This window comes from Bubalus kerabau, chromosome 4 (genome assembly GCF_029407905.1).
Source record: "Bubalus kerabau isolate K-KA32 ecotype Philippines breed swamp buffalo chromosome 4, PCC_UOA_SB_1v2, whole genome shotgun sequence".
Classification (NCBI taxonomy): Eukaryota; Metazoa; Chordata; class Mammalia; order Artiodactyla; family Bovidae; genus Bubalus; species Bubalus kerabau.
Genome location: NC_073627.1, coordinates 10,575,618 through 10,596,578, shown reverse-complemented (window position 1 = coordinate 10,596,578; position 20,961 = coordinate 10,575,618). Strand labels below are relative to the sequence as shown.

At 55.6% G+C, this 20,961-nt stretch overlaps 1 protein-coding gene across 1 annotated transcript in view; it reads left to right on the top strand.

The window, feature by feature from the left end:
- The window catches only part of DNAH17 (dynein axonemal heavy chain 17), a 98,537-nt gene that overhangs the window by 31,778 nt on the left and 45,798 nt on the right, over positions 1-20,961 (top strand). Inside the window, exons 21-41 of the mRNA XM_055575270.1 lie at positions 64-318; positions 1,541-1,710; positions 2,226-2,448; positions 4,367-4,483; positions 4,584-4,670; positions 5,077-5,229; positions 8,044-8,292; positions 10,016-10,138; positions 11,090-11,437; positions 11,538-11,629; positions 12,036-12,162; positions 12,838-12,990; positions 14,271-14,396; positions 14,573-14,680; positions 15,190-15,321; positions 15,639-15,799; positions 16,437-16,593; positions 17,611-17,715; positions 19,299-19,456; positions 20,093-20,231; positions 20,400-20,627. Of these exons, the coding sequence (XP_055431245.1) occupies positions 64-318; positions 1,541-1,710; positions 2,226-2,448; positions 4,367-4,483; positions 4,584-4,670; positions 5,077-5,229; positions 8,044-8,292; positions 10,016-10,138; positions 11,090-11,437; positions 11,538-11,629; positions 12,036-12,162; positions 12,838-12,990; positions 14,271-14,396; positions 14,573-14,680; positions 15,190-15,321; positions 15,639-15,799; positions 16,437-16,593; positions 17,611-17,715; positions 19,299-19,456; positions 20,093-20,231; positions 20,400-20,627 (3,411 nt within the window). The remainder of the gene's footprint in view (positions 1-63; positions 319-1,540; positions 1,711-2,225; positions 2,449-4,366; positions 4,484-4,583; positions 4,671-5,076; positions 5,230-8,043; positions 8,293-10,015; positions 10,139-11,089; positions 11,438-11,537; positions 11,630-12,035; positions 12,163-12,837; positions 12,991-14,270; positions 14,397-14,572; positions 14,681-15,189; positions 15,322-15,638; positions 15,800-16,436; positions 16,594-17,610; positions 17,716-19,298; positions 19,457-20,092; positions 20,232-20,399; positions 20,628-20,961) is intronic.

Here is a 20,961-nt window from a genome sequence, read left to right as displayed (position 1 = left end):
CCAGGTCAGGGGGCCCACAGGGCGAAGCCCTCACCCGTCTGTTCCCCTCCTGCCCGCCTGCAGACTGACCTGGAAGACATGACGGACCTCATAGAGATGCGGGAGGAGATTTCCAACCTGGTCATCAGCGCCATGAAGGAGGCCGAGGAGTACCAGGACTCCTTCGAGCGCTACTCCTACCTGTGGACGGACGACCCGCAGGAGTTCATGAAGAACTTCCTCACTTACGGGCGTGCCATCAGCCGGGAGGACTTAGACAGCCAACCCGAGGAGACCCTCCCCAAGACACCGCCCACCCTCGCCCAGTTCCAGCAGCAGGTGTGTGTGGACCTTGCCCACCGGTTTTCTTGCTCCTGGAATCAACCACGCCCTTCCCGCCCCCACTGCTGTGGAGGGGCACTGGGTTTGACTGAAAACTCGGGTGAACTTTTTTTTAAACGTAGGTTTTATTATTATTCAAGTATGGAGAGACCAACAGACCAGTAGACAGCCACCATGAAAAGAGGGTTTGTGACCCACGGCTCCCAAGAGGAGGGGGCACTCCAGGCCATGGGTGTCGCCAGCAGGGTACCAGTGTCAGGAGACAGAGAATGAGGGGAAAGCGTTACCGAGAACTCGCGCTAGGGTCCTCGTGGGAAGGAACAAGCAAGGCAGGGCAAGCTGGCTTCGGATGGGCTAGTTTGAATCATTTCAGTGACTCAGGGGTGTATGGGCTGTCTCAGGTTGTCAGGTACCTGGCCCCCTGGGTGATACCTGAGCAGGTGGACAGTGGCCTAAAATGTGAGAGCGGGTGGTAAAAATCGGGGTGCAGACTCTGGTTCGTTGTTTGCACATGAAACAACGCTGTCCTGCGGAGGGGGAGGATTGTCTGCTATCTCTAGGAATGAGCCAGCCTGTGAGGAGGGCCGGGCTTGTCCCTCCAGGGTCAGCAAGGCCACCAATGCCAAAGCATCAGGAATGTAGAGCATGATGGGAATTTCCTGGTGGTCCAGCAGTTAGGACTCGACTCTTTCTGGGTTTACCCCCAGGTCAGGGAACTAAAATCCCTCAAAATGCATGGAGTGGCCAAAATATATATATATATATATATGAACACAAGAAAACGTAATGAGTTTACAGACCTTCATGTCTTTTCCTGAAGCTTGGTGAGGGTGGCCCAGCCACAGGGGAGATGCTCAGGGTAGGGGACACAGTCTCTCCTACAATGGGGTGGGGACAGCTGGCTGCCGATCTTGAAAGCCTCAAGGACAGGCAGCAGCACAAAGCTGGTGGAGTTAAGGGTGCCCCGTGGCGCCCAGGACCCCTTGCACCCTTCGGAACTTTAGTCATACCCTCCTTCAGAAGCCCTGCTGGCCTCACCCGGTGATGTCCCTTTCTGACAGCTTATATCCGTGTTCGGCAATAGTCTTCTGGGCTGCAGGGGCTACCAGCTGGGGCTGGGAGAAGGAAAGGAGCGCATTGCGAGGGCCTCCCCTGCTCCCATGCGCTGTGCTGGCCCCACCACAGCAGCCCAACAGCTGAGCGGGTCCTTGCCTCCCAGATCGACTCCTACGAGAAGCTGTACGAGGAGGTGTCCAAGTGCGACAACACCAAGGTGTTCAACGGCTGGCTGCAGTGTGACTGCCGCCCCTTCAAGCAGGCCCTGCTCAACACCATCAAGCGCTGGAGCTTCATGTTCAAGCGGCACCTGAGCAACCACGTCATCAACAGGTGGGCGCCAGATCAGCTGCCCCGGGCCCACCCCCACCGGCCTGACGCTGACCACACCCCGGAGAGCCCTGTGCTAGGGCCTCCAGCCAACCGGGTGTGGAGCTGAAGGTCAGGTTTAGAGACCAGTGGCCCCACAGAGGGTGGGTCCCAGCAGGAAGGTGTCACCTGGTGGGCAGTGGGGGCCCTGGTTCCTCGATCGTTGCTTCTTTACTGGGCACTTACCATGTCTGACCAACAAGCTCCTTTAGGAGCCCTGAGTTGGGCAGGGAAGCCTGGCATGAAACTGGAGGGTGGTACCTGTGCAGTTACAGGCGATGGTGGGCTGGGAGTCACCAGGAGCCCCGAGAACATGTAATCCCGCTCTTCCATCCAGGAGGCCCTGCAAAGGCCACCCTGAGATGTGACCCTACCCGGGACTCCCCAACCAGTTGAGCTAGTGAAACATGGGGTACCAGACAGGGACTTGGCCCTCCCCTGGGGAGGGCGCCCATCACATGCGGCCTCACACCCACCAGCCTCGCGGACCTGGAAGCCTTCATGAAAGTTGCCAGGATGGGCTTAACGAAGCCCGTTAAGGAGGGGGATTATGACGGCCTTGTGGAAGTGATGGGGCATCTGATGAAGGTCAAGGAGAGGCAGACGGCCACGGACAACATGTTTGAGCCTCTGAAGCAGACCATTGAGCTGCTCAAGTCCTATGGGGAGGAGATGCCCGAGGAGACGCACGTGAAGCTGCAGGTAGACAGGACTGGGATGCCCCGTAAGGGGGAGCTGGAGCCCCGCGAGGCAGGGCCAGAGGAGGGCGGGCCCTTGTGACCCAGAACTTGCAGCATCTGAGATCCTTGGGGAACAGTGGGGTGGGAGGACAAGGTTCTCCAGAGATGAGGGGACAGGGAGATTGCCTCCCAGGGGTGGGAGGGGAATAGTCCCTGCATTTAGTTGGTGTTTCAATGGATTAGAAATGCCTTCATGTCCCACACTGCCTCCTGAGCCCAGTGGGAGCCTGGGCATGAGGGACAGTGGACCAAGAACAGGGTCCGCAGAGACCCTGCTAAAATTAGGGGCCAGCAGGGAGGCTGCGAGAGAGATCAGCTCCCTGGAGGAGAAGGCTCCCAGGCAGCTCCATGCCCGTGGAGCAGAGGGGCCACGGCAGGGGATGCAGGGACTTGAAGAAGCCCAGCACTTTATGGCTGATTCACAGGATGTCAGTGTTGGTACCAATGCATCTGTGTGTGCGGCTGGGGTGGGTGGGGGGAGGGAGGGACGGAGGAGATGGGTCCTGCAGGCAGGGTCAAGCCACCCCCCGAGCTTTGTCTCCTCCCAGGCCTGGCTGCCTCTACCCGCTCCCTTTCTCTGCCCTGACTCTGTGTCTGGTCACACAGGCCTGACACCCTGTGCTGGGAGACATGGATGCCAGCCAGTGCCCAAGACCCCCAGCAGAGGGAGCGACAGGGTGGTGTGGGTGGCTGGGGTGACCTCTCGCGCTGCCCAGGCCCTGGTTTAGAGCACGTCACGTTTGGCCCCTTTTCCCCCTGCCCAGGGCTCAGTAAGGACCAGGATTAGAAGTGTGTGTGGCCAGGCCCAGGAGCTCTGGGGCGGTGGACAGGGCAAGTGGGGTGGTAAAAATCCTGATAAATGTTTGAGGCATGCCACCGCCAACAAAGACTGTTAGTTAATTGTAGAAGAAAGAGACAATACCTATCTGTGGGCAAAGAGATTAGGGGCTGGGATTTTTGTCTTAAAAATATTTTACGGCAAGTACAATATTTGCTCAAGTGTGGAGAACTTGGAAATACAAAACTTCATCTGATTGCTAAAGTCATTCTTTTATATATATATATATTTTTTTTTTTTTAATTGGAGGCTAATTACTTTATAATATTGTAGTGGTTTTGCCATACATTGACATGAGTCCACCACGGGTGTACGTGTGTTCCCCATCCTAAACCCCTCTCACACCTCCCTCCCCATAAAGTCATTCTTGAAATGACAAAACTACAGGAAGGGTAGACAGGTTAGTGGCTGCCCAGGCTGGGGATGCAGGGTGGGTGCGGATGCAAAGAGCTGATGCAGGACGGTTCCCTGGCAGTGATGAACAGCGAGGTATGTGGATTGTGGTGGGGGTTATGGGAACCTGTACATGAGACAGAAGTGCCTGGGGCTACACCTGCCTGCAACACATGCACTCACACGTGCACATACAACACACGCACATGTAGACTGAGCTTAAAACAGGGTAAAACCCGACAAGTTCCGTCATCTGTTAACAGAAACACCCCAGGGTCCAATGTGGGCTTGGCCATCGAGCCTCAGTTGTATAAGATGCCAGCACTGCAGAAGGCTGCAGGGAGGCACACAGGACTCTCTGTGCTGTTTGTTTTTTTTTCAATACTTCTTTATTGATTTATTTGCCTGCACTGGGTCTTAGTTGCAGCACACAGCATCTTTGGTTGCGGCTCGTGGGATCTAGTTCCCTGACCAGGGATCACACCCCGGCACCCTGCCTTGGGGTCGCAGAGTCTTAGCCACTGGACCACCAGGGAAGTCCCTCCCTGTGATATTTTTGCAGCTCCCCGTGAGTCCGTAATGATCTCACACTAGAAAAATTTTTAAAAAGAGCAGAAAAGGAAGTGGTCCTTGGCCTTTACCTGCACAGGAACTGCCGGAGCAGTGGACAAACACTAAGAAGCTGGCCATCCAGGTGAAGCAGAATGTGTCGCCCCTGCAGGCCAACGAGGTCAGCATCCTGAGGCGGAAGTGCCAGCAGTTTGAGGTATGGTGGCCTGGCGGGGGGGAGGGGGCCGGGCTGCAGCTCCCACCATGGCCGGGCCCTGGGGCGGGGGACCTGAGCGTCTCACATGGTCCTCCCGCAGCTCAAGCAGCATGAGTTCAGAGAGAGGTTCAGGCAAGAAGCCCCGTTCAGCTTCAGCGACCCCGACCCCTACAAGTCCCTCAGTAAGGTATTTTTGCTCAAGGAGGAGATGGGGTGGTAACTCTGGGGACCCATCTTTTCTCAAGCTGTCATTCTCGTGAGCCCAGAAACATGGCCTCGACGGGACCAGCTTTGGGGCCGAGCATACGTGTGTGTGTGTGTGTGTGTGTGTGTGTGCACAGACAGGCAAGCTCAGCCATCCTATGGGGCCTCCCCTCCAGGCCCCATCAGAGAAGCCGGGGGTGGTTGGGGGGACGGATGGGAAGGCGCTGCTCCCCCAACTAGAAAGTCTGCTGCCTTCCCGTGTGCGTGGGGTCGGAGTACAGTGTGCTGACGGCTCTGAGGGTCGCTGGGACGTGACGGGGTGGGGGCAGATGGGGAAGGCTCCACTGAGCACAGGCACCCCGCTCACTGGCTTCCTCCCATGCCCGCAGCAACAAAAGAGCATCGCGGCCATGGAGAGCATCATGGAGGCGCTGTGCAAGTCTGGGAGCCTGTTCGAGGTCAGCGTCCCAGACTACAAGCAGCTTAAGGCTTGTCACAAAGAGGTCCGCCTGCTGAAGGAGCTCTGGGACATGATCATCATGGTGAGGGGCCGTTCTGGCTTGGGGGGTGGGCAGGGCAGGCAGAAAGAGGGGGAGGTGGGAGAGGGGTCCACGGGCAGCATCCTAGCACCAAGAGGGCACGGCTCCCATTATCCCCCTATGACACCCACCTCTGATGGTTGATGGAGGCAGCCCCTCTTCTTTTTTTTTTTTTTTTTTTTTTTTAGCCCCTCTTCTTAAACACAAGAGTAGGAAGCCTCACTCTCCACCCCAGGGTCAGGACAGTGTCCACAGCATATGGGCACGTGTTAGTTCCCCATGGTCTCGCCTTTTGGCACCTCTATTTCCAAAGATATTTCAGTTCTTCTCTTTTTTTATTTTTTATTTTATGGCAGTATGTGTGCATGCGTGCAAAGTTGCTTTAGTCGTGTCTGACTCTTTGCAACCCATGGACTGTAGGCCACCAGGCTCCTCCATCCATGGCATTCTCCAGGCAAAAGTACTGGAGTGGGTTGCCATGCTGTCCTCCAAGGATCTTCCCGACCCAGGGACTGGACTTGCATCCCCTGCATTGGCAGGCGGGTTCTTCACCACTGTGCTACTGATGAAGCCCTCACTGGAGAATAGCTGGTTAACAGTGCTGTGTCTCAGGTGTCCAGCACAGCGATTCAGTTATGCATATACATGTATCTGTTCCTTTTCGAACTCTTTTCCCATTTAGGTTATCACAGAGTATTGAGAGGAGTTCCCTGTGCTATACAGTAGGTCCCTACTGGTTGTCTGTCTTTTTTTTAAATAGATAATGCCTTGATTTTAATTTTTTTAATCTCTTGGCCGTACTGTGTGGCATGCAGGATCTTAGTTCCCTGACCAGGGATTGAACCCGTGCCCTCTGCAGTGGAAGCACGGAGTCCCAATCACTGGGCCGCCAGGGAGGTCTCCCTGGTTATCTCTCTTAAATACAGCAGTGTGTGCCTGTCAACCCCAAACTCCCAACGCATCCCTCCCTCCCCACCCACCGTGACCTTAAGTTCCTTCTCTAAGTCTGCGTTAGTTCTTTGTGCTCTTGAATGAACTTTAGAATCTGTCAAATCCTCCTCTCTTCAGATAGAAAACTCTCAGACTACACGTAGACTTGAATCTATCTACCCTGTGAGCTCCTCCGGGGAGGATTCCCCTCCTGGCAGCAGTGTCTGGCATCCCTGCTCAGGAGCAGGCCCTGTCTTGTCATGTATGTTGTTGTTTAGATTACATCTTAGTAAGATAATGTAAATGTCTGTATCCTGACTGTGCTTAATCTATCTCTCAGAGAGGGTGGAGTGGGGGAGAATCTTTGGAGCCACAGGCTCCATCACAACCACCCCCAAAGGGAGAGAATCCATCCAAGCCTCTAGATACTTTTTTTTTTTTTTTTTTTTTTTTTTTTTTGCAATTCACTGAATTCAAGTGTCTTGTGCTCGAGTGACCTGACTGAACAATGCTGCTGCTAAGTCGCTTCTGTCGTGTCTGACTCTGTGCGACCCCACAGACCACCAGGCTCCTCTGTCCCGGGGATTCTCCAGGCAAGGACTGAACAATAAGTAGAGTCAGCTCAGAAAGCTGCACTGTCCTCTGATAAATACCACTTAGCACAGACCCAAGAACACAGGTTACTTTTCCCAGGAGATAATGATAAGCATTTCCGGTCAGGGTGTTGCAAAAAAAAATTGACAAAACAAACGAGCCAGGGTACTTTTACGATAACAGGATACAGAAGCAGCTTAAACTTAAACCAGAAAGGGCCATCGATTTCTGTGGGGATTAATGCTTCAAGTCTCGGGATTTGCAGAGTCAGTCTCTTGTCAGCACCCCAACTGTTGGTCAATGTCTGTCAAGAATGTCTACCAAGATCAGGCTGGTCTGCCCCAAGCCCCTGTCAGCAACCTCTGGCCCTCTCGAGGACTCCCATGCAACTCCCAAGCCATTCTCAGCCCACCCCGAATTCAAGACTGGAGCTGCTTGGGTTTCCGCCTCCACTCTTGGTAGGGTGGTCCCCCAGTGCCTCCTGTGTCTTGTTTCATCCTGTTATGAGTGGAATCTCCTCTGGTGTATCTTTGTCAGTGTAAGCTAGGTTGGGCTTCCCTGGTGGCTCAGTAGTAAAGAATCCGCCTGCCAATGAGGGAGACCTGGGTTCGGTCCCTGGATCGGGAAGATCGCCTGGAGAAGTAAATGGCAACCCACTCCAGGATTCTTACCTGGGAAACTGCATGGACGGCGGAGCCTGGTGGGCTACAGTCTTTGGGGTTGCAAAGAGTCAGACAAGACTTAGTGATTAAACAACAACAAGTAAGCTAGGTTACTCTGCAGTAACAAACAGCCCTAAAACACAAAATCTTTGTGTAGTTAACCACAGACAAGTAGTTTCCGTTCATGCAAAGTCCACACTCCGGTTCCAGGCAAACCCTCAGCTCATTGCGTGTGTCCACAACAGCCGAGGCGGGTAGAGGGAACTGTGGGCTCAGCGTTGGCAACTCAGTGCCTCTGCCCCCAAGTGACAGGTGTCATCCTAATTCCATTGGTTGGGGCAACTTTCGTGGCCTCAGCAAGACATGGGACAGAACAAGATCCTGGTGAGCAGTGACAAAGCCCATGTTTTGCCAAAATCTCTCTTAACTGCTGACTTTTAAGTTGAATTGGTCATGGTAGAACTGGGGTTCTTTTTGCCCCCCTGTATCCGGTCACTTTACCAAGCTCTGTCCTTAGTGCTGGAGACTCCTCATTGGATCGTTCCGTCCAAGAGCAATGCCAGGAAGGTGGCACAGGTGCCTTCCTGAACCGTCCCCAGTAGAGGAGTCAGTGGGCATTTTCCCACCTCAGGTCAACACCAGCATCGACGACTGGAAGACCACCAAGTGGAAGAACATCAACGTGGAGCAGATGGACATAGACTGTAAGAAGTTCGCCAAGGACGTGAGGTCCCTGGACAAGGAGATGAAGAGCTGGGATGCCTTCGTGGGGCTGGACAACACTGTGAAGAACATGATCACGTCCCTGCGTGCTGTGAGCGAGCTGCAGAACCCCGCTATCCGGGACCGCCACTGGCAGCAGCTCATGCAGGCCACCCAGGTACCACACTGACGCAGGGGCGGAGGGCAACGCTCCTCGGGAACTCGCTGCGGGCGTGGGGGGCTGACGCTGGCAAAGCTGGCTTCACGCATGCGCACCCCAGGCCATCACACAGGGCTCCGGGCTCAGGGTGGCCCCAAGCTGGGTTAGAGGCTCTGCTGTTGCCACCTTGATTTCCTTAATTAATAACTTCTGCACACGGGATCCCTTCATTTTCATTTTGTACCAGGCCCTGCAAATTATGCAGCCAGTACTGGTTGTAGCATGAACGGTGAATGTCCACGGGGCTCAGAAAGTTTGGGGTGGAGGAATAGTCCCGGGTGCCCCCATGTACCCCAGGAGCACAGGGTCCTAGAACCAAAATTTTCCCAGGGATGTTCCCAAGTGAGGAGTGGGAGGGGCACTGGCCTTGACACTCACTGAAGGCGAATAGGGCCATCCCCACTGTCAGCAAACATTGAACAAAACTCTATGGAACGGCTACTCTGCAGAGGCCCCCCGTAGATGTCAAGGAAGCAGAGAGGTTGAGGACACGGGCCCTGCTCTCGGGGCAGTAGAGGAAGAAAGAACACAGGCCATGGTGTTTGGGAGGCCGAGTTGGGTGCTCAGCGGCAGTTCTTGGAGTGCAGAGGAAGTAGCCACTTCCCTGGTTAGGGAAGCATGGGACCAGCATCAGGAGCACGTGGGGTGTGGCCTGGACCTTAGGGAGGGGAGGGGAGAAACAGGTGAGCAGAAGGGATTGTCTAGAGTACTGAGGCCACTGGCCAGCAGGCTCGTGTACCCCATCCAGGGCCTGGGAGAGACCCCTGGGCAGTGATCGACAAACAACAGAAACGTCCCAGGAATTGGGCACCACTGAGGACTTGTTGAGACCTGGGCAGGTATTTTCCCAACCGTGATTGAGAAACACTCAATTCCATCAGTTGGTCAAACCAGTTTTTGTGGCAGGCTCGGAATCCAGGCTTGAAAATGTCTATGTGACAGCGAGAAAGATTTGAAGTCTGGGTGACACCAAGCAAATACCTGCTATTGTTACCAGAGTAACAGTACCTGTAACGCAGCCACACCTGTTAGTAACACGGCAGCTTCCCCAGATGGATCGGGTCCTGCAGCTGCGGTCACAAAGCCCCACACGATGGGGGTCTTGAAACCACAGAAATGTATTCTTTCGTGGCCCTGGAGGCCAGAAACTGGAAGTCAAGGAGTCAGTAGAGCCATGATCCCTCCGACGTCTAGGGGAGGACCCTCCCCTGCCTCTCCCAGCTTCCAGTGGTCCCAGGCGGCTCTTGGCTTGTGGCCACATCTGACGCATCCTCGCCTCCGCGGTCACGTGGCCTCCTCTGCATTTCAAACGTCCCTCTCCTTTCTGTGATGAAAACACCTGCCATCAGGTTTAGGTTCTGTGCAATTGACCCAAGATGATTTCATCTCAAGATCCTTAACAGCTGCAAAGACTCTATTTCTGAGTAAAGTCACATTCTGAAGTCCAGATGAACATGCGTTTGCGAGGACACTCTTCAACCCACTACTGGTGGGCTCTGTTGCTACCAGTTTTACAGGGAGGAGAGGCCTGGAGGAGTGTCTGCCCAAGTCATGGAGCTCCCAACACCCGCTTTGTGGCCTGGGTTCCTCCCTAGCCAGCCTCTACGTGAAGGACAAAGGTGTCCCTCAACTGGAGAACATGTGACCGAATATGAAATGTGCCTATTGTTTTCCTCTGCAGGTGAAATTTGAAATGTCAGATGAGACCACCCTGGCAGATTTACTCCAGCTGAACCTGCACAAATACGAGGATGAGGTCCGAAACATTGTCGACAAGGCCGTGAAGGAGTCTGGGATGGAGAAGGTATCCTTTGTTGACAGTGAAGTGTATTTTATACGGGACGATGCCGAAACCGACCCACCAGCCTGACGCCTGTCAAATGTGCTGATGTAGGGTTGACACGAATGCACCACCAGTTAACGCCTGACTGAACTCTGCTCTCTTTCCATGAAGCACCCTCGTTTGTGGTCCGTCCTGCCTCAGCCTCAGCCTTCTGAGAAGCTGAATGGGGCCAGGGCAGGATGGGCAGTGGTCAGGAGGGCTGGCCATCAACTGGTACCTAGGGCCATTCCAGGACATATGAAAATGCTGGAGGATTCCTTTGCAGTTCAAACCTCTCTCCTCATCTGTTTTTTGAGTTTGAATGGTCACAGTTGGGCTTGCTTTCTTTTTTTAACAGCTTTATTGAGCTATAAATCACATACCCATTCACCCATTTAAAGTGTGCAGTCCAATGGCTTTTAGCATATTTACAGAAACGTGCAGCTATCACATGTTAGAATTCGTCAATTTTAGGACATTTTCATCTCCTCAGAAAGGGATGAAACCCAGACCCTTTAGCTAATATCTCCCATCTTCTCACACCTCCCCCATCCCAGCTCTAAGCTACTGCTTCTATAGGTTTGCCTTTTCTGTGCATTTCATATACGTGTAAACATATAATGTCGGCTTTTGTGTCTGACTTCTTTCACTGAGCATGTTTTTAAGTTTCCTTCGTGTTGTAGCATGTGTCCATACTTCATTTTTTTATAGCCAAATAATATTTCATTATATGAATTCTCCACATTTTGTCCACCCATTCACCCACCGAGGGACATTGGGGTTGCTTCCATCTGTTGGCCCCTGTGAATAATGTTGGCATGAACATATTGGGTTTCTGAGAGCAGGACCTCCTTCCACGTCCCAAGAAACTCTGGGTCCTCTTCAGTGATTCTTGCCAGACTCTCGCTGACCCTGTTCCTATTCCTCCGAAAGGTGCTGAAAGCCCTGGACAGCACGTGGTCCACCATGGAGTTTGAGCACGAGCCACACCCACGGACGGGCACCATGATGCTCAAGTCAGACGAGATGCTGGTGGAGACGCTGGAGGACAACCAGGTGCAGCTTCAGAACCTGATGATGTCCAAGTACCTGTCCCACTTCCTGAAGGAGGTGACCAGCTGGCAGCAGAAGCTGTCCACGGCGGACTCGGTCATCTCCATCTGGTTCGAGGTCCAGAGAACCTGGAGCCACCTGGAGAGCATTTTCATTGGTTCCGAAGATATCCGGGCCCAGCTGCCAGAGGATTCCAAGCGCTTTGATGACATCGACATCGAGTTCAAGGTGAGCACAGCTCTCTGGCTCCTACCTGGGCACTTTTGGAAATGGCTCCCTTGGTGCAAACAGGGCTCGTGATGCCATGGCGGTCCCTTTCTCCTCCCAGGCCCTGATGGAAGACGCGGTGAAAACACCCAATGTGGTTGAAGCCACCAACAAACCAGGCCTCTATGACAAACTTGAGGACCTGAAGAAGAGGTGGGTCCCACACCTGTCCAGACGAGGGGCTTCACTGTGGCAGAAACCCGAGTCATGCGCCTCCCCCGCTACCCCACTGGCCAGGCCAGGAAACCCCCAGGTTGTGGGTTAACACATCCCCTCCCTGGAAGCACCTGCCACTTCCTGCCACCCTAGCCACAGAGCCTGCCTTCGGCCTCAGAGGAAGCCACGATGGCAGAGATTCACCTGTAGCCCCTCCTGCCTGGGGACGTCCACAAGTGTGGGGGCTGGCTGAGAAAGAGCGTGTCCGCTTGGAAGATTTGAATCAAACTGGGGCTGGGAATGGCCTGGGCGTCTCCAGGGTCGTCTGTCCAGTGCGTGGAAGGATGGGCTGGCAGAGACCTTCTGTCGAGCAGGACTCAGCAGCCTCATTCCCTGCCTCCAGGTTGGCTGTGTGCGAAAAGGCCTTGGCCGAATATTTAGAGACGAAAAGACTGGCTTTCCCTAGGTTCTACTTTGTCTCTTCAGCTGACCTCCTGGACATTCTTTCCAATGGAAATGACCCCGTGGAGGTAGGCGGGCCCCTGATGATCCAAAGGCGCACCAGGCCCCATGTCCGGGTGGCCCCAGGATGTTGTGGTGTCCGAGAGGTGGTCCACACCAGAAACCGCCCAGGGGCCAGGCCGTGACAGGACCCGGGACCGCTCTCAGAGCCTGCCCTTCCTGCCCTGAGCTCCATCATTGTGCTCTGGAAAATGGGTGAGATGCCCGTTTCTAAGACACAAGCTGCTCATCCTGCCAAACCCCAGACACCGGGAGGAAAAGGTCCCGCGAGGCTCTTCTTCTAAAAGAGAGAAGGGCGAGCATCCGGGCAAAGGGAGGGGACCATGTTTTATTCTAATCATGGGGTTGCAGATGCACGGTATGGGAGCCCCAGGGCGGCCCACGGTTTAGGTTCTGAGCATCTGACTTAGGGGCATAGGCCCCGTGCCCCCTGGGACAGAACCTTCTCAGGGAAGATAAGAAACAGACATTCAGCAGATTCTGCCAAGCAGCGTTTGCTGTTTCCTTTGTTGGTGAAGTGTGTTTAATCAGCATCCCAGAGGCGGGGGGTCAGGGAGGGGGGAAAATAAGTTTAAAAAAATGATGCTTAAGACCACCCAAGGGAGACCCAGGCCATGGGCATCCGCCTGCGAGCCCCTGGGTTGCAAAATCCAACGTCCTCCCCCTCTGACCCCGAAATCCAGGTGAGCCGCCACCTGTCCAAGCTCTTCGACAGCCTGTGTAAACTGAAGTTCCGCCTGGACGCCAGTGGGAAGCCGCTCAAGTTCGGCCTGGGCATGTATAGCAAGGAGGACGAGTATGTGGACTTTGACCAGGAGTGCAACCTCTCGGGGCAGGTGCGAGCCGCCGCGGGATGCGCAGAGCACTGCCCTCAGGATGGCGGTGCCCCGTGGCCGGGACCGCATGGCCATACAGGCTGTCAGCAGCAGCCTGTGGCCGGCCCTCTCTCCTCTTCCCTCAGCCTTGCAGAACAAATGCATAAGGGACGTCTTTATAGGAGTCCCTGCACAGCCTTACCTATGCAGTCTGAGGTGACCCGTGAAAAGAAAGGAAGGAGAAAGGAGGTGGGGGGAAAGGGAGGGAGAGAACAGATTTATTAATGCCCTTAAATCTTCATCGTTTTATTATTATTAACGCCAAGGGGGCCACTTTGGAGGGTGCCATGCACACCTGCCAAGGTCTCATCCCTGTTCAGCATGATGGGCTTTACAGCTTCCATATTTAGCAGAGGGCTCCTCTTACCCTGGGCAGCCCGGCCCCGGTCCCACCTCCCCAGCCCAGGAGGCTTCTCCCTTCTGCTGACAGCAAGCTTCCTGGCTGCCCTCTCCCCCATCTCTTTGCCCAAGTATTATTCAAGCATCCAAATCAATTCTTACATTTTGCCTAAGCAAAATGTAATTTGGAGGTAAATTGGCTTGGGGCATTAAAAATCTCACGTGAGAAAACTCGAGCTCCAACAAGTTGAATTCGGAGTGCCTGGCCGGACGGGGTGACGCAGGATCCATTTATCGGTTTGTTCAGACACTTCCCACACTTAACCACTTACAGACATAACCACTGAACTACAGCCTGCACTGTGCTTCTATCAATAGCTTAAAAGAAAAACCAACCTGATTATCCCATTCGGGTATTTTCCTCCTGGTGGCAGTTAGTTGAAGGTTTGTATTTCAAAATACACACAAGGCTCATCAGCCAGTTTGTCTGCGTGACAAAGAATGCCCTTGAGGACAAGTGGGGCTCTGCTGGTCAGAATCCACCTGGGACAGGGGGCAGCAGGGCCCGGGGGACAGATGCCCTGTCCCGGAATATCAGCACCACTTCATGGGCTCAGACATAGAATGTCTTCTCTAGCTTTTTCTCTCGTTCCCTCTCCCTTCTGTGTTTAGACACAGTGATTGCACACGAAAGCCCAATGCAACTAGTTTTGTGGGTACAGTGAGGCTTGCTGAACACATTTTTCCAGCAGGGCATTCTTACCGCTCAGAAAACCTGGGCATTTCTACCCCTAGAATGATGATACGGATGAGGACAAGTGGTAATTGATTTCGTAAACGTCAGAGCAAGTCATCGGATGAGACATGCTCACCCTCTCTGGTCCCCGTGGCTCCGTCCCCAGGTAGAGGTCTGGCTGAACCGGGTGCTGGACAGGATGTGTGCCACGCTCCGCCATGAGATCCCCGAAGCTGTGGTGACCTATGAGGAGAAGCCAAGGGAGCAGTGGATCTTTGACTACCCCGCCCAGGTCCGAGCTGGGTGGACGGGGCAGCTCTGAAATGCGGGGAGGGGTGGACGGAGCTCACCCGTCCTGGGTTAGCGACAGTCCGGCGGCGAAGAGCCACCTTAACTGGTATGAACTCTTCCGTCGGACAGAAAAAGGTGCTCACGTGGCAGGTACTGGGGCCCCCCCTCTGTTTCCAGATCGCGCTCACGTGCACCCAAATCTGGTGGACCACCGAGGTGGGCTTGGCGTTTGCCAGGCTGGAGGAAGGCTACGAAAATGCCATCAAAGATTACAACAAGAAGCAGGTGTGTCCTGCCCACCCCATGTCCGTCCTAAGCACCTTGCTCTGTGAGGTCCTGGCTTGTGCCCCTGCCATTTCTCTGAGTCAAAAGCAGCCAAATATTGGCAACAGCTGTTCTGCCCACGAGTAAGCGCTTCAGAAATACATGACTTTAATTCTCTATTTCGATTTGATTTTTTGACAGATTCTTGGTTAGAAATTTAGAAACCAAAGATAATGTTTAAAATGAAAGATATAACCCTGTCAACAGATTCTTAGCTAACCTAGTGTACATATAATCAGTTCCTAGGCAAAAATACACAACTGTCCAAGTGGCTTTAAAATCCTGTTTTCACTTACTGTCTGCCATCTCTCATGACATCAGATCTTCATCGACACCATTTTCAGTGACTCCTTGATATTCCATGGGGGAGGGGCAGTTCCCGAGTGCCCAGGGGGACCCGCCCAGCCCGGAGGCCACCCCTGAGGCCACCCGTGGAGCCGTGTACGAGGGAGGCATGTTTGCTCCCACAGATCAGCCAGCTCAACGCGCTCATCACCCTGCTCATTGGAAACCTCAATGCAGGGGACAGAATGAAGATCATGACCATCTGTACCATCGACGTCCACGCCCGGGACGTGGTGGCCAAGATGATCACTGCCAAGGCATGGGTGCCGGGAGGGGCCAGGAACCAGGGTGGGGGCCTAGGGCTCAGGACTCCAGCCCACATCCCCCACCCCAGTTACTGCTTCTTCCTCAGTGGGGCGGGGGGGACACTTCTCCAGGCAGCGGCTACCCCGTCCTTCACCCCTAGTCTCACCCCTGGTGAGCCACTGGACGAGCAGCCCAATCAGAAGTGCCCCTGGTTCAGCAGTGGGGGGCGGTGTTAGGCTTGATGGGGGCACCTGGGGAGGAGCGGGGCACTAGAAGCACCCCGGGGTCAGGGACCGCTTGGAGGCAAGCCAGCCTGCTCCCCCCGCAGGTGGAGAGCTCCCAGGCCTTCACCTGGCAGTCCCAGCTGCGGCACCGCTGGGACGAGGAGAGGAAGCACTGCTTTGCCAACATCTGTGACGCCCAGATCCAGTACTCATATGAGTACCTGGGCAACACGCCGCGGCTGGTCATCACCCCACTCACGGACAGGTGAGGGCCCCGGCCGCCTTCCCGCCTGGCCGCGGACAACGCAGGGGAGGGAATCGCACCCTTTCTCTGGGCTCTTCCCCACGTGTCCTTGCACCCTCAGACCCAAATGTCCCCTGCTGAGGCTGACGGATGTGGGCGTTTGGGTTGGGGGACCTGCGTTCAGGTTCAGTTCTGTCACCTGCCAGGCACCCAGCCTTGGAGCTGAGACCTTATTCCCTCATTCTGACCTCGGCTGTTTGGCCTTAGGGGTGTTGCTTAGCCTTTCTGAGGGCCTGTAAAATGGGGATGATGTTTTATAAATCCTCAGCAGCTTGTCGAGGGTCAAGTGAATCATGTGACACCAAAAAGCACTCAGACCAGATCCTCAGCACCTGTGATGCGGCTGTTCCATTGGACGGGCAACATAACGTTCCTTCCCGCACCTCCACCCACTAGTGCCATGGCTGTTTCAGCCCTCACGTAGAGTCTGCTCCAGCAGGATGGCGTTTGCTCCTTGGTGACATCACAAGTCCTCCTTTGCCCCTTAGAGCTCCCTTTGGTGCCACCTTGGGGCTCAGGGGCTGTCACCGACCCACAGTAAAAGAAAGCGGGCAGCCCTGGGGTTGCCACCCACAGGGTGATTGGACATCCCTTACAGATGCTACATAACCTTGACCCAGTCCCTCCATCTGATCATGGGCGGAGCTCCTGCTGGCCCCGCCGGGACTGGCAAGACCGAGACGACCAAGGACCTGGGCAGAGCCCTGGGCACCATGGTCTACGTCTTCAACTGCTCCGAGCAGATGGACTACAAGGTACCCTTCCCACGTCCAGGGGAGCCTGGAGTCCCCTCCCCCAGGAGGCCGCAGCCAACACTCCCCAAGTGACCGCTGGACGGGTGGACACTGCTGGCTGGCCTCTTGGGCATGACCAGCGTGTCTGGTAGAGGATCCCAGGGTGGACAAGCTGCTGCTGCTGCTGCTAAGTCACTTCAGTCGTGTCCGACTCTGTGCGACCCCAGAGATGGAACACCCGGCTCCAAACATCCTTCCCTGCTAGGGAGGCAACCTCTCCCAACCTACATCCCAAGCTTGTCCCAGCAACTGGGGGCACCAGAGAGAGTGAGAGCCTTCGAGGGGGCAGGGGGTGGGGGGTGGGGGATGGCCCCTGCGGAGGGGCCCGGTCCCTGCGGTCACCAGAGGCTTTGCGGCACAGCCACAGTTCTTAAAGGGCCCAAGAAAGAAGACCGTGGAGGTCAGGTCAAAGCAGCCTTTGGTGCGAAGGGTTGGGGGCCTCTGAGGTCATGAACATGGCCTCCTGGAGCCTCCCCGCCCCATCCCCATGGGATCCCCACAGTCCAGGAGACCCCATCTTGAGGCTGAGGGTGGGGACAGCTGCCCCCTCTGACTGTCAAGGCCACAGCCCACACCAACCTCCTGGGTTTTAGAGAAGTGAAATCTGAAGCTGGATCCTCCTAGAAGGAATCCTGTGTGTAAACACTGAAGAATCACCCCTTTTATCTTTCAAGGGCCTGAGTCCGTCTCCTCCACCTGAGAGGGAAGGCCCCTCCTTGTGTGCTAGTGCAAAATGCCAGGGTGAATTTTACACAAACGGCCTTATCTGAGTCCAGGCAAAGCCTTCAGCGCAGGGAGGACCTGGGCTCTTCCTGGCCCCATGTTGACTCTTCCAGGGAGGGGATGACCTGCCTCTAACCTCCCGGGGGCCCCAAAGTTCCCGAGCCTGACCCCCCAGCCTGGGCAGGAGCTGACAGGGCAAGCGGAGGCCCCTGGCAGGACTCCCCAGTGCTCACTTCTCCCCGCCACCTTTCCTAGTCCTGCGGAAACATCTACAAGGGCCTGGCCCAGACCGGAGCCTGGGGCTGCTTCGACGAGTTTAATCGGATCTCCGTGGAGGTCTTGTCCGTGATCGCTGTACAGGTAGGGCCCCCGTGCGGCCTCTGGGTCACCTTCGGGAACTCACTGCCCTCCTGCGTCAGGGCTCGTCAGCTTCCCGGTAGGGTCAGGTCAGCCTGAGTGGGGGTGTGGCACAGAGGTGAGCGGGACCCCAGCCCTGTCCTTCGGGGGCCCGCAGTCTGGTGGGGCACACAGAAGGGTCAGACACAGCAAACTTGTCACTGAATGCAGATGGAGGGGATAGTCAGTTTTGCCTAGGGTCCGGGACAGAGGGCTTCGTTTCAGTTCCCGATGGAGCTGGGCATTGAAGTATGCATAGGAGCTTGTCCATTAGACAAGAGTGCTGGGAGAAAGGGAGGAAGTATGCCCAGGTATTTGGGGAATACCCGTGATGGAGTGCAGGACTGCCTGGTTCTGGGCTCTATTTAAACTCTCCATGCCTCCATTGTCTAATCTGTAGAATGCGTTTGCTGGCAGGATTAGGGGTGAGTGCAGGTAGGTGGCCTCCTCCACTGCTGTTTCCCTCTTGATGTAGACAAAGAACTATCCCCAAGCCCTGAGACCAGAGGCCAGTAAGGCAAAAGGAAGATGGGGGCAGTCAGCGCCCCCTGGACTCTCTGGCAGTGCTGACTGCCGCCTTGGGGACCCCCCAACCCCCAAAGTCAGTGCACAGACCCTGGGAAAATTACGCAGAGCTCTGTGAACTGAAGTGGAGGAGCAAGAACTGGAATAGAACATCAGGAGAGGCTCCACGTGGTGGTGGGGAGTGAGGTGGGGCGGGCCCCGGCTCCAGGCCCCGCCCTGTTGGGGTGTGAGCCGCACACACCGCAGACCAGTCTTGCAGGAAAATCCTGGACTTGGCTTGGGAGCCCCAGACTCGGAGCAGGTCTTAACCGTGGGTACAGGGCGCCCTCTAGTGGTGGCTTGGAGGTTTGCAGCTGCTCTGCGGGCGCCAAGGGTCAAAGGCAGAGCTAATAGTCCCAGAATTCAGATTGCACCCGATGCCGAGTATCTGATGTGGGGATGGCTACCAATCAGCCCTCCCACGGGTCACTGCTGGAGCAGGAACAGACACACAAAATGGCTAGGGGGCAGAACGTCACTTGATAACGAGGATTAGCCTCGACCTGGAGGAATCCCCAGGGCATCTCGCTGAGTGACCAAAGCCCATCTGAGATGACATACTGTACCATCCTACTCACTAAGGTTCGTGAAAGAGAGAATCACAGAAATGGGAGCAGATGACTGATTGCAGGGGGTCAGGGGAGGGTGGGGTGGCAGAGGGCTGGGGGTGGCTGTCAAGGGAGACTCCACCTGAGGTCACGGAAATGTCTGTCATCTCCACGTCGCTGTCCTGGTGGTGATGCCGCAGCGCGGTCACCACTGGGGGGCGCTGGGGAGGGACCCATGGGATCCCCTCTTTGTTCTTTCTTAACAACTGCACATGAATCTACAATTGTATCAAAGTTTAATGAAAAAAAAAAAAAGATCAGGACAGTCCTCTGCAAATTCACAGCCATTCACACACTTTAGCGCAAACGAAGCTCCATCCAGCCCATCATAGTTAGCTGTTCCCACATGAACCCATCTATGTACCAACCGTTTAGGTAAAATGTGTCCAAGATGCGATTCGGGCCAAGAAGAAAACGTTTAATTTCCTGGGAGAGATGATAAGCCTCATCCCCACCGTCGGCATCTTCATCACCATGAACCCGGGGTATGCTGGGCGCACGGAGCTGCCGGAGAACTTAAAGGCCTTGTTCAGGTGTGCGGCGGGGGCGAGGCCCAGGAGAGCGGCTGTGGAGGGCTGGGTCAACCCAGAGGGGGCTAGGGGAGGCAGGGATGGGAAACAAGGCCTGGGTGAGAGGGGCTAGCTGGCCAGGGCCTCTGTAAGGAGCAGATGGTGTCTTCCCACTCTCTGACTCCCAGGGGGTGGAGAGGAAGGTCCCATTTTAGGCATAAGCTGCCCACGGGTCAGGAAGATCCCCTGGAGAAGGAAATGGCAACCCACTCCAGTATTCTTGCCCGGGAAATCCTATGGACTTTGGAGCCTGATGGGCTACAGTCCGTGGGGTCACAAAGAGTCGGACACGACTGAACACGCACACAGCTGATCGGTACAAGGTGGTGGGCGGAGGCAGCACTCAGGTGACTCTCAGAGGAGTTGAGTAAAGGGGGGCAGGGCCCGGAGACACCCCTGTGCAGAGCAAGGGGGAAACAGTAAAGACGGGAGGGGAGCTGAGCTGAGGGGAGGGAAGGGGGTCTGGGAAGCCGCTCTGCACCTAGAGTCTCTGCCAGTAAGGCTGTGGTCCTCCTGGAAGGTGAGCTCATGAGGGGCAGGTGGAGGCAGGCATGGAGGAAGGGGAGAAGCCAAGACAGACCCCCCCCCCGGACCCCTCAGGCCCTGCGCCATGGTGGTCCCCGACTTTGAACTGATATGCGAGATCATGCTGGTGGCCGAGGGCTTTCTGGAAGCCCGCCTTCTGGCCAGGAAGTTCATCACACTCTACACCTTATGCAAAGAGCTGCTGTCAAAGCAGGTGTGTGACTGTCCGGGGGCCCATGGAGCCGGGGGCCCACGGAGCCAGGGGCGGGAGGGATGACAAACGCAGCTGGCCTGGGCTGCCTCCCAGACAGCCTGGCGAAGCCCCCCAGCCTCGGTCCCGGCACGTCAGGCGGCATGCTCATGCCAGCCCACCCACCCGCAGGATCACTACGACTGGGGCCTGAGAGCCATCAAGTCTGTGCTGGTGGTGGCCGGCTCCCTGAAGAGGGGCGACCCCAGCCGGGCAGAGGACCAGGTGCTGATGCGGGCACTCAGGGACTTCAACATCCCCAAGATCGTCACCGACGACGTTCCCGTGTTCATGGGGCTCATCGGGGACCTCTTCCCCGCCCTGGATGTGCCTCGGAAACGGGACCTGAATTTTGAGAAGGTGGGTATGGCTGGGGTCCCAACCAGCGCCTCCTTGCTGCCGAGGACCTCACTTTCCACTATGACTTTCCACCATCTAAGTGGCAGGTACCACACGGGGGTGATGGCCGTGCCTGCCAGCAGGCAATGGCCACACGTGCGTGTCTCCCTCTGCCCTGAGGAATGTCCCGAGGCCACAGGCTGCCTCTCCAGCCCCTTTCTCAATACTGGAGGGTCAGGAGAAGAAGCAGAAGAGGCTTTGGACAAACCCATCCCCCGCATGGGGGTCTGAGTAGCACCCACGGCGGAGCACCTGGACACCCTCATGGGCAGGGCCGCTGTTCCCTTCTGATCTC